Genomic DNA, 13,029 nt, shown 5'->3' on the forward strand with positions numbered 1-13,029 from the left:
TCAACTCCGAATTCACTTCCGGGTCACCCTCACGGGTTGGGTAGTGGGGCTTTCTGGTCAGTCGGCTTTTTGCCTCCACTTTTCTTTTTGTCTCGCTCTGGGTCTTCGCTGGTTCATTCCAGTTCAAACAGCCAGAGTCGGGAGATAAAGAAAACATCCTTCTGGCCTTTGTTTTCGCCTGTGAAACGGTACCGCTTGGTGGCAGCATGATTTCACGAGAGCGTGCAGGTGCGCTCTCCCTCCGCCCTTTGTGTTTAGAAAAAAAGGCACCTCAGTGAAAACCTGCTTCCTTGTGGACACACACAGGCTTTCTCTGGCATTTTAATAGCCCCCAGCCTTTCCAAATTCTGAGCCAATCTGATGAATAGAAGAGTAGCTGGGGGAAAAAATGTTTTAATGTGTTGTTTTTTTTTATTATTAGACTTGGTGTATATTTTCTCGGATATGCATTTTGATTTTTAAAAAACAGCTATATCTCCCATAGAGCACATTTTCTTTATAGTGCTGATTATGAATAGAAAATAAAGGCATAGTAGGTTAGTTTGTGCTGCTATTGAAAAATCAGACTGGGTGTTAGTTATGCCGCGGCGCTGCCCCTCGTGGCTGGTCGGCGCCTGCAGCGACCATGCCGTCGGAGCAGCATGCTGATTAAAAGAATCATAGCCATGGTTACCTTTTAAAGCTTTATTGGGGGGGGGGGGGGGAGTGGGAGAAAGAGAGAGAGAGAAACAGAGACAGAGAGACACAAAAGGGGAGGAGGGGGAGAGGGGAGCCGATGGGAGGAAGGAGCGGAGAGGAGAGGGGACAGAGAGCCCACAGAGGACCCACCTTCTTTTTAGGCTGGGAAGCCGCGAAGGCTGATGACGTAATTAAGGATCAAATCCTTACACTGGGTACTTTATAACCATTGGAAATTAATTTTCCCATATTAGAGGTTGGGAAATACAAGACAAAAGAACGAACTGGTTATGACCTCTCACTGCTTTCAAAATGTAACATTGTTGCTTGCTATTCAGGAGGAACTGTTTAATCACAAAATGGAAGAGGTGTCAAGGAATTCACTTCCCATTACATTTCTTTTTTATAATCTTGTTTATAAGGGTTCGCCATTAAAAACCTTCCAAACCCTAGGCCTCCAAGTACAATTGATTAAGTGATTAAGTTCTGTGACCAAAATATTAATAAAGTTGTACCTAGCTGTCATATATTGAGCAGGCCTCCTATGTTACCTAATACTCCACACTGCATGAGTAGTTGCAGGATAACTACAAGGTGGGTAGATTTGTTCTCATTTTAAAAGTGTGTGTGTGTGTGTGTGTGTGTGTGTGTGTGTGTGTGTGTGTAATATACATATAATTACATACACATACATATATGAGGACTGTTTAAAACTAGTAAATAGCTAGCCGGGCAGTGGTGGTGCACGCCTTTAATCCCAGCACTCGGGAGGCAGAGCCAGGCAGATCTCTGTAAGTTGGAGGCCAGCCTGGGCTACCAAGTGAGTTCCAGCAAAAGGCACAAAGCTACACAGAGAAACCCTGTCTCGAAAAAAAAAAAAAAAAAAAAAAAACTAGTAAATAGCATAATTTTAGGAATCTAATTCAAAGACTTAGTTTATCACGTGTTGGAATTATGAATATTTGATGTTGTTTTCTGAGTTTTCCTTCCTGAAAAGCAATTATGTTCACTGGGTACAAAAAAGCAATGGCTGGAGTTTCTGGCTGGCCTGTTGGAATGAATTTTCTTACCTCATGTTAGATTATTAAAAGGCATCTGTAGAGAGACAGAAGGCAGAAAGAATGAGAGGTCTGCTCTGACCTTGGGTAGGACCATGTTTATTCACAGTGAGGGAGCATTTTGTCATCCACATGAGCGATGGACAAAATGCCTACAGGGATTGCGGGACCCTTATAAGGTCAGAAATGTGGTCCACATGGGAAGCTCAGAAGTGTGTTCTTTCAGCAGGAAAAGATCACCTCACACATTGGGAAAATTGAAATAGCGCTTGATGGCAATGAGGCAGAATGGAGGTGGGATTCTGGACAACACAAAGTTGAGAGATACTTACGAGACAACACATCAAATAACCAATGTCCTGGTTAGTTTTATGTAAACTTGACAAAAAGCTACAGTCATCTGGGAAGGACTCTCAATGGAGAATATGCCTAAGTTTGACTTAGTGACAAGTCTGTAGGGCATTTTCTTGATTGATTGATGTGGGAGAGCCAGCTCAGTAGGGGGGATGCCACCCCTAGGCATGTGATCCTAGGTGGCACAGGAAAGCAGACTGAGCAAGCTATAGGGAACAACCAGTAAGCATGACTTGCTTTTGCTTCAGTTCCCACCTCTAGGTTCTTGCCTTGAGTTCCTGCCCTAACTTCCTTCAGAAATGGACTGTGATGAATAAAACATAAAAGGAATAAATTCTTTCCTTTCCCAGTTGCTTTTGGTCATGATTTTTTACCACATCAATAGGAACCCCAAGACAGCAATAAATAAATTCAGAGGTTTTGAGAAATGCAATGAACAAACTTAACTGAATGCCTATAAATTGAACACTGAAACCAACAATCACATAATACTCATTATTTTCCAGCCATGGAACATGTATAATAATTAGATTATAGTACATGATACACAATCAAAAAGTGGAACTGGAGAGATATCTCAGTGATAAGAGTGATTGCTGTTCTTGTAGAAGACCTAAATTTGGGTTCGGAGAACTCACATCTGGCAGCTGACAACTGCCTAAAATTTCAGCTCCAAAGTATCTGATGTTTCTGGCCTAAACCACATGCACATGCAAACACACACACACACACACATACATATTTGTAGCAGGCTTTCTTGGACTGCCAGCCCCCAAATCATGACACGGAGACATTATTAATTATGAATGCTCAGTCTTAGCTTAGGCTTGTTTCTAGCTAGCTATTTATTAGCTTAAATTAACCCATTGCTATTAATCTATGTGCTGCCCTGAGGCTTGTTTACCTCATCTATGTACTGTCCATCTGCTTTCCTGCTTCCTCTGAGTCTGAGTTCTTCCATAGGAAAACATTCCCTTTTTCATTTTTCAGGGGCTGGGCAACCAAAACACCTTTGAAATGAATAACTGACCAGAAAATAAGCACTGGTAGTTAATATCAGATTTCAACAACTGTTTGCTACTATTGGGTCATCATCTTTTAAGATTATACAGTAAATCTTATTTTAAGTATTTATCACAAATGTTGCATCATTCTTTCTCATTCTCTCTTTCTATTTCATTTCTATGTCCCTTTTTCTGTTTTATGTCTACACATACAGAAACATATTTAAATCTAGATTCTTCAGATGTAAAACGTAGTATTTGTCTTTCTTTGTCTGGCTTATTTCCCTTAACATGGTGATTTCAATTTCCATTCATTTTCCTCATCACAAGATGAATCTTTCTAGATTTGGGACTTCTCTGAGTTTTCTGTTTCTTAGCATTTTTTAAAAAGTTTATTTAATTTATTTTTTGTTTCAGAAAGCATGTCTGGTGTGCAGAAAGGAATGTTACTGTTCTATTGTTGCCTGTATACTTTCCTATTGTTCTTAGGATTATAATTTTCATCTACAGCATTTTTTCCAATCTTACTGCAGAGATCCTGCTTTCCAGTTGTCAGTGGACACCAGTACAGTGCTGTTGTTCAGGCACTGAGCAGTAATTCATAACGTCTCCTGAAAGTCCATTGACCCTTTGTGAACTGCCATTTACATCTAATCCTTCTCTTCAATGTTTGAATAGCTACTTTGAGTCTGAAACAGGCATAAATGCAAATAATTATTGTAATAGCTCTGTCTGGGCTAGTTTCCTTGCCTATGAGTGAGAAGAAAACTCCAGGTGATAGTCTTGTTTCTTGCAGTTTTAGGTTAGAAGAAATACCCTTATCAATATTGTTAAGATCTACTTACTGGTCAATGCAAATGACTGTCAGCAAATAGCTGAGTAATAAGCAATTACTTTATTTTAAAATATTAAAAATAAGTCTAATACATTATTCACATATTATATGTTTTAATTTAAAAAACTTAAAGCAACATAGCTACCTAAAACATCAAACAAAGCAAATTACATAAGTTGTTTCCTGAAATAAAAGGCCTGTTGAGTCTCTTGAATTTACTTGTAATGTAGCAATTTAGCAATCAGCTTCAGTGTGCTCCTCCACGTTACTCTTATCTATTGACCTCTACATTTGTCAACATTCAACATCCATGCCCAGATCTCTGGGTAGCACATAAGACTCATGGAGTCCCAGTTCAGCTGTTCCTTGCAAACCCTCCATCTGCTTCTAAAATTGGTTCTTCTACTCCTGTGAAGGGCTACTCAACACTTAGAGAGGCAGTTTTCTTAAGGTCACACTTAGTACCTCTTTCTCTCAGCTTTTCTCTGGTACTTTGTACAAGGGAACAAGTGGCACTTGGGGGCAACACCTCAGTTTTCTACTTCTGCTGCCTGTTTCTGTGGAGGTTCACCTACTTCCCCCCACCATTAGAGCCAATTTCTAAAAAAAAAAAAAAAGTACAGTCTTTCCAAACTGAAAATGATAATTTCAAAAGTCCCGGAGGCTCTGCAAATAAACAAAACATTTTAAAATATAATCCGTTAAGCACATGATTAAATGTACTTTCCAGGAACATAACTGAAGGCAGGATTTCAAAGTGGTATTTACACACTCATGTTCACAGCATTATCATTCACAATTAGTTAAAAGGTGAAGGTAATCCAAGTGCTTCTCCATGGATAAATAAGACATGCCATTTACATACAGTAGAATATCATTTGGCTTTAAAGTAGAATGTAATCCTGCTGGTCATTAGATCAAGTGAAATCAGCCAGTCACAAAGCAGAAAAACTGCATGAGCCCACCCATATGGAGCATCGGACAGTCAAATTCAGAGAAACAGAATGGTGATTTCAGGAACTTGGAAGAAAGAGAAATGGGACTGTATCGTTTAGTAAGCATGGAGTTTTTAGTTTTGCAGCATAAAAAAAATTGCTGGAGATGTGCTATAGAAAAACAATATATGTAACACTTTTGAATTGTTTACTCATAAATGGCTAAAATAATACAATTTTAATTTATTTGTCCTTTACCACAATTCAGAGTTCCTAGACCATCTGATGGCTCTTCCTATTTGTAACTTGTCAGGACTTTCTATGGATACTGTCGTCTCTGTCTCCCCTGCCCTCTTTAACCCACTCCCACCTGACTTCAATTACCTCTCAGCATTTCTGGCCTCAGTATAATCAGGCTATTGGACATTGTTTACCACTTATTTCTAGAAGTTTTCTGATCCCTTGGCTTCTGTGAGACTCTGCCTTATACTTTGCTGACATCTCAGAGACAACTCTTTTTCTGTTTAGTCTTTGTTTTCTTGCCTATTCATAGATGCTTATGGCCTTGGCCTGTCTCTCTTGGTGCCTTTTACAATCTTACCATTTTCCATGTGAAGGCACAATTAAACAGCGCCTGCTATCAAATTTACATCTCTGCTCAGGACTCTCTGCCTTGTTGACTCTATGTGAGTGCAATAAGCTATTTCAACTCAACTAGTCAAAGGACACTCATCCTTCCTCTTGTCTTCTAACTCAGTAATATCCCCCTCTACATTTTGTTCTAAAGTCTAAGGTTCATATTAGGATCCTGATTCTCTTTTATTCTCCATATCAAATTGGTCCAGAACATATTATTCATTCTCAAACTTTATCTCAACTATCAGTGTTTTCTGTTCCATCACCTACCACCTTCAAGCTGGTCTGCTTTTAATTTTGTCTTCAAGTTAACCTTACACATCTTTTTATTGTTTGGGGAGTCTCTTGAACTCCCCTGATCAACAACTTGAAGGGAGGCATCCCGTGCCTGACACTGGGGTTTGGCTTTTGTGAAGTATTATCACCATACAGGATGTAACTTCATTTACATTTTCATTTAAATTACATATGCACACACATACACTTAATGTTTCTCTGGCTTTTTCAACCATCTTTAATGTTCTTTCTCTTCCTTCCCTCTCCCTCTGGATTCCCCTCCTTCCCACCAGATGAAGTACCCTCATTTTTCCAATTTCCCAATTCATCCTACTCTTCTGTTTCTAGTTCCTTCTACCCCTGGTTTCTGTGGTATCTTCAGGTTATACACTCACATCTTAAGATTCAGAACTAGGACCCACAAATCAGAGAGAATATGCAGCATTTGTCTTTCTGGATCTGGATTACCTCACTCAGTGGAATAGTTTCTCGTTCCATCCATTTACTTGCAAATTGATTTCATTTTTCTTTACAGTTGACATAGAATTCCATTGTGTATACATACCACATTTTCATTATCCTTTCATCAGTTGAAGGACAACTAGGTTGTTTCTATTTCCTAGCTGTTATGATGAATGTGATGAACGTGGCTGAGCAAATACCTGTAAAACAGAATATTGAGTCCTTTGGACATATACCAGGGAGTGGCATAGCTACATAATGTGGTAAGATTTCAGTACTACAGTAATACAACTACTACTGCTACAATAATAATAATAACAGCACGATCATATAACAAAACAGACTAGTAAATCAATACAACAAAACAGAAGTCCCAAACATGAGTGCATGTAATTTTACAGCCATCTGATATTTGACAAAGATGCCAAAAATACACGCTGGAGCAGAGACAGCATCTTCAGCAAGTGGTACTATGAGAACTGGATGTCTACATGGAGAAGACTGAAACCAGACCCATATGCATTACCCTGAACCCAAATCAACTTGAAATGGATCAAAGAGCTCAATGTAAAATATGAAATGCTGCAACTGCTAGAAGAAAACATCGGTGGTACCCAGAGATATAGGTGTAGGAAGCCTTTCTGACCAGGACTTCACTTCATTAGGAATTAAGGCAAACCATTAATAAATAAGACCTCGTAAAACTAACATACTTCTTCACAGCAAAGAGAACAATACGCTAGCTGAAGAGGAAGCCCAAAGAGTGGGAGAGAGTCTTTGGCAGCTATTCATTGGTAGACTCTACAGAATATATGAAGAAAAAGAAAGAATCAAGAAAACTAATAATCCAGTTTAAAAGGGCCTGTTGGAGGTGGGGGAGGCAGGCAGCTGTGGTTCTCAATAGAAAATTCTCAAAAGGAGATGAAAAATGGCTAAGAATTATTTTAAAAGTGTTCATCATCTTTAACAATTAGGGAAATGCCAATTAAAACAACTTTGAGATTCCATATTACTACAATCAGAATGGCTAAGATCAAGGAAACAACTGACAATAAATGCTGGTGAGGATGTGGGAATGGGAACTCTTGTTCATTGTTGATAGGATTCCAAAGTGGTGCAGTCACTGTGGAAATGAAAGCGGCTATGTCTCAAAAACAATCAAACAAACAAACAAAAACCGGTTTAAAAAAATTCTCATCTCTTTAAAAGTCACCACACAAAGATCCCGACTGCACTCCTCCAGCTAGATTGTTCTTTGCAAGGTCTTATGATGCTTTTTCACTAATAACCTTTGCCCATGCTATTCCCTCTGCTTCAAATCTTTCTGGCCTGTTTGGCTAAAGTGCCCATCATGACAACTCAGGTTTGCTCCCACAGTATAGGATGAAGCTCACCTCGTTGTTACCTCACTCTAGCTATTCTTCCAAAGCAGGTAGCAAATTCTTCTCCTTCATCCCGAATTCCACCGTCCAGTCTCTAATACCATGCTTGTAAATGGTTTACTGCCAGAGAGAGAGAGAGAGAGAGAGAGAGAGAGAGAGAGAGAGAGAGAGAGAGAGAGAGCAGGAATGGAGTGTGGTACGGGACTTAAAAACAGCATCACTTAAAACAATTTTTTTTTCATACAACGTATGTATTTTCCTTGTTGACTTACAGAATTCGTCTATCACCTCGATTATAGGAATAGCGTTGCTAAGCAACAACTTGCCACTTTGGCGCCTACATGGCCCGGATGAGGCGGGGCCAGGGCTTCCTCTGGTGGCGGGGCGAGAGGGGAGGCGAGGGGGGGGCGGGGGGGGCGGGGGGGGCGGGGAGGGGGGTACGCGCAGGCGCCAACGGAAAAAACGGTCTCCGTTTCCGCCCTACTGTCCTCAATCAACTGTTAAAGCAGCAAGCGCAACAAGCCACTTCCGGAAAGGTAAAGCCGCACTTACCCGGCCTGTAATATGGATACCGCCTGCGAAAGCGTAGAGCAGGTAAGATGCTGCTCCGGGGCTTGGTAAATACCCAAGTAGAGATTGAGTGATGAGCGACCCAGGGAGTCGGGAATCGCTCACCCAGTCCCGCTTTTTCTTTTCCTTCTCAGGTTTCTGGCGAAGTGGTGTCCGTGGCCCATGCTCTTTCTCTCCCAGCCGAGTCATATGGCAACGACGTAAGTATGACTCACCTCCAATTATCCCAGAATGTCTGAATGCCCCGACACTAAATTATAAGTCCCTTTCCTGTTGTCTTCTTCAGACCTCCCCACTTCAACCAAAAATTGTACCTTCTTTCACATCATTCTAATCGTAGTTGACAAATGCAGTACTCTAATGCCTGTAAAAGTGATCCCCTAACTTTCCTATGATTTAGAAACACCTAGGAGGCGTCTAAACACCACGTGTCCAAATTACAACCCATGTCCGATCAAATCAGAATGTCTGGGGGAAGAGGAGCAAAAATCTAGTAGTTTCTAAAGGGCCTTATGATCCATTGTACAGCAAAGTTCCACTGGTTTGTGGTGTGCTTCATTTGGACCCTTATACATGCTGTGTGTTGACAAATAAGAAAAAAAAAAAAAAGACAGCAGGAATACTAATACCACCAAATCAGAAGTGCATATGCAGATAGATTTTTCTGGCCTTATGAAGGAGACAACAGGTGGGTTGGAAAAGAAGAGTCCAATAGAACAGCTAGTTGGTACTTGGCCAGACTTATTTATAATCTAGCTGCATCATTTGTTCTGGGGTTTTACAGTGTGGAAAATGACTATCGGATATACACAAATGAGTAGAACATGCTACACTGATGAAAGTGAAAAATAGTTTCACATATATTTTTGTCCTCCCAACAACTCTGAGGAGTATAGGTGGGTATATTAATGTAACTTTAATAGTTATTTAAGTCAGTTCTGATTTTCCACACTTTCACTAGCTGCTGGAAAAAGATGTCCAGTGGTCCATTATTTTTGTTATTCTGTGTTGACAGCTTCTATGGTCATTATAAGGGCAGAAGGTTTATTAGTTCAGCTTTTATCCCTTGACAGCAACATCATTTTCTTTAGACCTTTTGAGATTTAGCAGGGTGTCTTTAATTTACCCATTACAGAACTGAGAGATTTCTGAGCTGATGTTCTTCTTCTTTTGCAGCCTGATATTGAGATGGCTTGGGCCATCCGAGCAATGCAGCATGCCGAAGTCTATTACAAAGTGAGTTGTCTTCATCATTAAGCAGAAGTCAACATGTAATTTTATCATATGATGCTATGCTAATGATAGTTAGCACCAACTCAAACTGTTAAGTTTTGCAGATTGTTTTAACTGCCAAAGAAATCTTACCTCCAGGGAACAAGAGTAGAAATGAATTTGATGATGAGAAGTTCTGCTTGTCTGCCCCCTGTTTTTTTTGTTACCTGGAGGAAAGATGACTGGACCATACATAGCAGACACTTAAATGTCTGTTGAATGAATGAACACCCACAGAATGAGAGCCAGGCAATACTAGGACTGAAGGGTTCATTCAATTGCCAAATTGGTAAAAGAGGAAAAAGGAGAAAGAGAGAGACTCTTATTACAGCTCTTAAAACCATTTTAATGACTTCATAAGAGACCTGGTCTATTACTGCCTAAAGTAATCTTCTGTCCTGAAAACCATAGGGTTTCCTGATTGTGTGGCACTGGAGGGGTAGAAGTGTGATTAGTGACTAGCATCTTCATGTTTGTTTTATTGTCTGGCAGTTGATTTCATCAGTTGACCCACAGTTCCTGAAACTCACCCAAGTAGATGACCAAATCTACTCTGAGTTCCGTGAAAATTTCGAGAAGCTCAGGGTAGATGTATTGGACCCAGAAGAACTCAAATCAGAATCAGCTAAAGAGGTAAGTATCATCTTAAACAATGTCTAACATCTGGCTAATGCTTTTGATTGTATGTGTTTATATAAGCTTCAAATTTGTTCAAGGGACTTACAATAAGGAGCCTGGATTTTATAATAATGAAGTCAATTATGGAATGAATTATTTTTTGTCTTACGCACTTTTTGTGTTTATTGAGAGTATTTTTTTCCTTTCCTTATCTTGGGCACTTCAACTACCCCATTTACCTATTCCTTAAAGTGGGGAAGAGGGATGAGTTTATGTTAGCAGGAAATTTAGCTGGAAAGATTGGTTGATGGAATAGTTAATAAGATACAGAGAATATAGGGAGATATTTTGATTTTCTGAATTTTTGTTCTGTTGATCATAGGTCCTAGATAGCATACAAATGGTGTTTTTTGCTTATGTGATCATCTCTTACTGACACAGAACACTGATATTATAGTAGGAAAAATATTGTCCTTAAAAGTGGGCTCTTGGCTAATAAAGAATTTAAGCTTTAAAGTCCTAGCAGACTGTCACTGATCATTGAGAACTTGCCCCTAATAGAGGGACATGTATAACATAAAGGTATATCCCTGTCCTCTTTGTCTCATTGGTACTTTCGTGAGGATGAATAACCATTTTGGCTTGAGCAGGCTGATAATAACTCAAAGCAAAACAGAGACCCATTTTAGAAATCACATATTAATTTTGTAGTAAAAGGATTGAGGTGGTTGGTTTTGCTCTTTGTCTATTCCTGATTAAAATGTTGTGTAGGGAACACCAGCCTACAAATATAACATATAGCACCAAAATGTGCAATTTTCACCACAAAGCTGCCAGTCACCTCAATACTAGTTTTTTTCGCTCTGGTTTTTAGTCTCCCTGGGGAAGCCCAAACCTCTTTCCTGGCTTGAGTACATTAGATTCTTGGATTCATCAGCTAAGGGGTCTTTTTTTTTTTTTCCTTTATAGAAGTGGAGGCCATTCTGCTTAAAATTTGAAGGGATCGTAGAAGACTACAACTATGGTACTTTGCTACGACTGGATTGTTCCCAGGGTTACACTGAGGAGAACACCATCTTTGGTGAGTTTCTTGCCTCTGACATTGTTTCTGTAACAGGATCGGAATTGAGGAGTCTGGGTTCACTGATAAATCACTAACAAGTATAGTTACCTTGGAGATCATCTTATTTTCTCTCTCTTTCAAGATCATGTTCCTTTCCTTAAATAACTGTCAGATAGGTACATATTTTCATTAACAGATTGGAATTCAAGATTTCTAGCTTATATATTTGAATGACTTTCATGCGAGTTAAGATTTATTTATGGGTTTCTAGTCAGTATACATAATTACCTAAGACGAGGACAATCAATTCTATTTACCTTTCAGCACCCAGGATTCAATTTTTTGCAATTGAAATTGCTCGGAACCGGGAAGGCTATAACAAAGCAGTTTCCGTCAGTATTCAGGACAAAGAAGGAGAGAAAGGAGCTGACAATAAAGAAGAGGAAGCTGAGAAAGGAACTGATAGTGGAGGAGAAAAAGAGGAAGGAGTCAACAGAGAAAAGTAAAAAACTAACCAGGGAGGAGAAAAAGAAAGCCAAGAAACATGTGACTCAGCTGAACCCACGAGTATCAGGTGCTACTTGCACTGACCCCTTTGATTACCCTTGTGCAAACGGAGGACTGAGAAGGACTTCTTTCTAGCTAGTGAGAGAGGTTGCTCTGGGTGTAATTGCTTAAACACAATTAGCAGAGTCTCTTAGTTAATTGTTGCTTGATACCCCGTTTCTTGGCTGTAACTGTTGCTGAAGTTAAGATATTTTGTAAACAAATTCCTTTTGGTTTGTATTACTTATGACTGACTTTGGAGAGTATTTACATTTATGTGAAACTTCAAAAAAAATTCATATATATAATCTCATCACCATGTCTCATATAATACTGTCTGTTTGTTAATTCTTCTCACTGTTCTCAGTAATGAAATTCTCTTAATGTATTTAGCCTGTACCTGGTATTGGCATTAAAAGTCCATATATAGGAACTGACTCTTAGCCAGGCGTAGTGGCTCATACTTGTAATTCCATGGAAGGATGAAATAAGAGAATTGCATGACTTTGAGGCCAGCCTGAGTTATAGAGTGAGACTGTGTCTCAAAAATAAATTGTTTAAAAAAGAATTGACTTTTGCCTTTGTGATGACTATAGCTGTCTGGTTTCCTTTGCTGTATTGGAAAGATATAATAAAGCCGCCCGCCCCAACTATCAGGTTAGAGAGTGCAGCCCGGTGGTTTCTTAGAGAAGAGCAGAGCCCTCACCTCCTTCTTTTAGAGAATTTTTGTCACTCGCTTTTGTTGTTGTTTGTTTTTCTGAGACAGAGTCTCACTTTATAGACTCTTCTGGCCTAGTATTCCCTATGTAGGTTAGGCTAGTTTCATACTCAGAATCCTGTCTTGTTCATCCTGTGATAGCTTGGTTCTTATCTGAAATTTAGCCAATAATAATAAATACTAGTGACCTGTTATCCCTTAGTAAACACAGGAGAAAAATAAAAATCGAATGTGATTGATATATTGTACTGCACATAAGAAATAAAAAGAAAATCATGTAGCTAGCAATAGCACTTGTATACAAAGCAAACAGTTTCTTTCTAAGTTCTCTTTGGCAAACACGTAAGACTATTTCAAACATTTATTAAAATTTTCCTTTTATAAAATAATGAATAGTTTTTGAAAGAATAGGAAACTTTCCTATATTTCATATTAGCCAGGCTGTTAAGAAAAAAATCTATTCTTTACTGTGTAAATTTCCTCTAGTTCTAGTTGGTTACAGTTGTATGTCCATATATACTGTCTGAGAAGTTGAGGAAGAAAAATTATTGACCACATATATTACAGTTCTGTCACAGAGGCTGAAGCAGCGTGCGCAGGGCCTGCATGGGTCTGCATCAGG

The 13,029-nt window shown here is 39.3% G+C and overlaps 1 protein-coding gene and 1 long non-coding RNA gene across 2 annotated transcripts; one reads left to right on the forward strand and one right to left on the reverse strand.

Moving 5' to 3' along the window:
* Positions 1–6,324: 6,324 nt before the first annotated feature.
* LOC119086653 lies at positions 6,325–7,978 on the reverse strand. The gene is made up of 3 exons (XR_005090001.1): positions 7,893–7,978; positions 7,633–7,740; positions 6,325–6,438 (listed from the first exon to the last, which is right to left on the reverse strand). It is a non-coding gene; the product is annotated as an uncharacterized LOC119086653 (long non-coding RNA).
* Positions 7,979–8,099: 121 nt separating this feature from the next.
* Pbdc1 (polysaccharide biosynthesis domain containing 1) lies at positions 8,100–12,257 on the forward strand. Its single transcript, XM_028863408.2, has 6 exons — positions 8,100–8,214; positions 8,325–8,390; positions 9,367–9,426; positions 9,955–10,095; positions 11,050–11,161; positions 11,468–12,257. The coding sequence occupies exons 1-6, from the start codon at positions 8,185–8,187 to the stop codon at positions 11,647–11,649; spliced, it is 591 nt and encodes a 196-aa protein (XP_028719241.1). The 5' UTR covers positions 8,100–8,184; the 3' UTR covers positions 11,650–12,257.
* Positions 12,258–13,029: the final 772 nt, after the last annotated feature.

Source organism: Peromyscus leucopus, chromosome X (genome assembly GCF_004664715.2).
Source record: "Peromyscus leucopus breed LL Stock chromosome X, UCI_PerLeu_2.1, whole genome shotgun sequence".
Classification (NCBI taxonomy): domain Eukaryota; kingdom Metazoa; phylum Chordata; class Mammalia; order Rodentia; family Cricetidae; genus Peromyscus; species Peromyscus leucopus.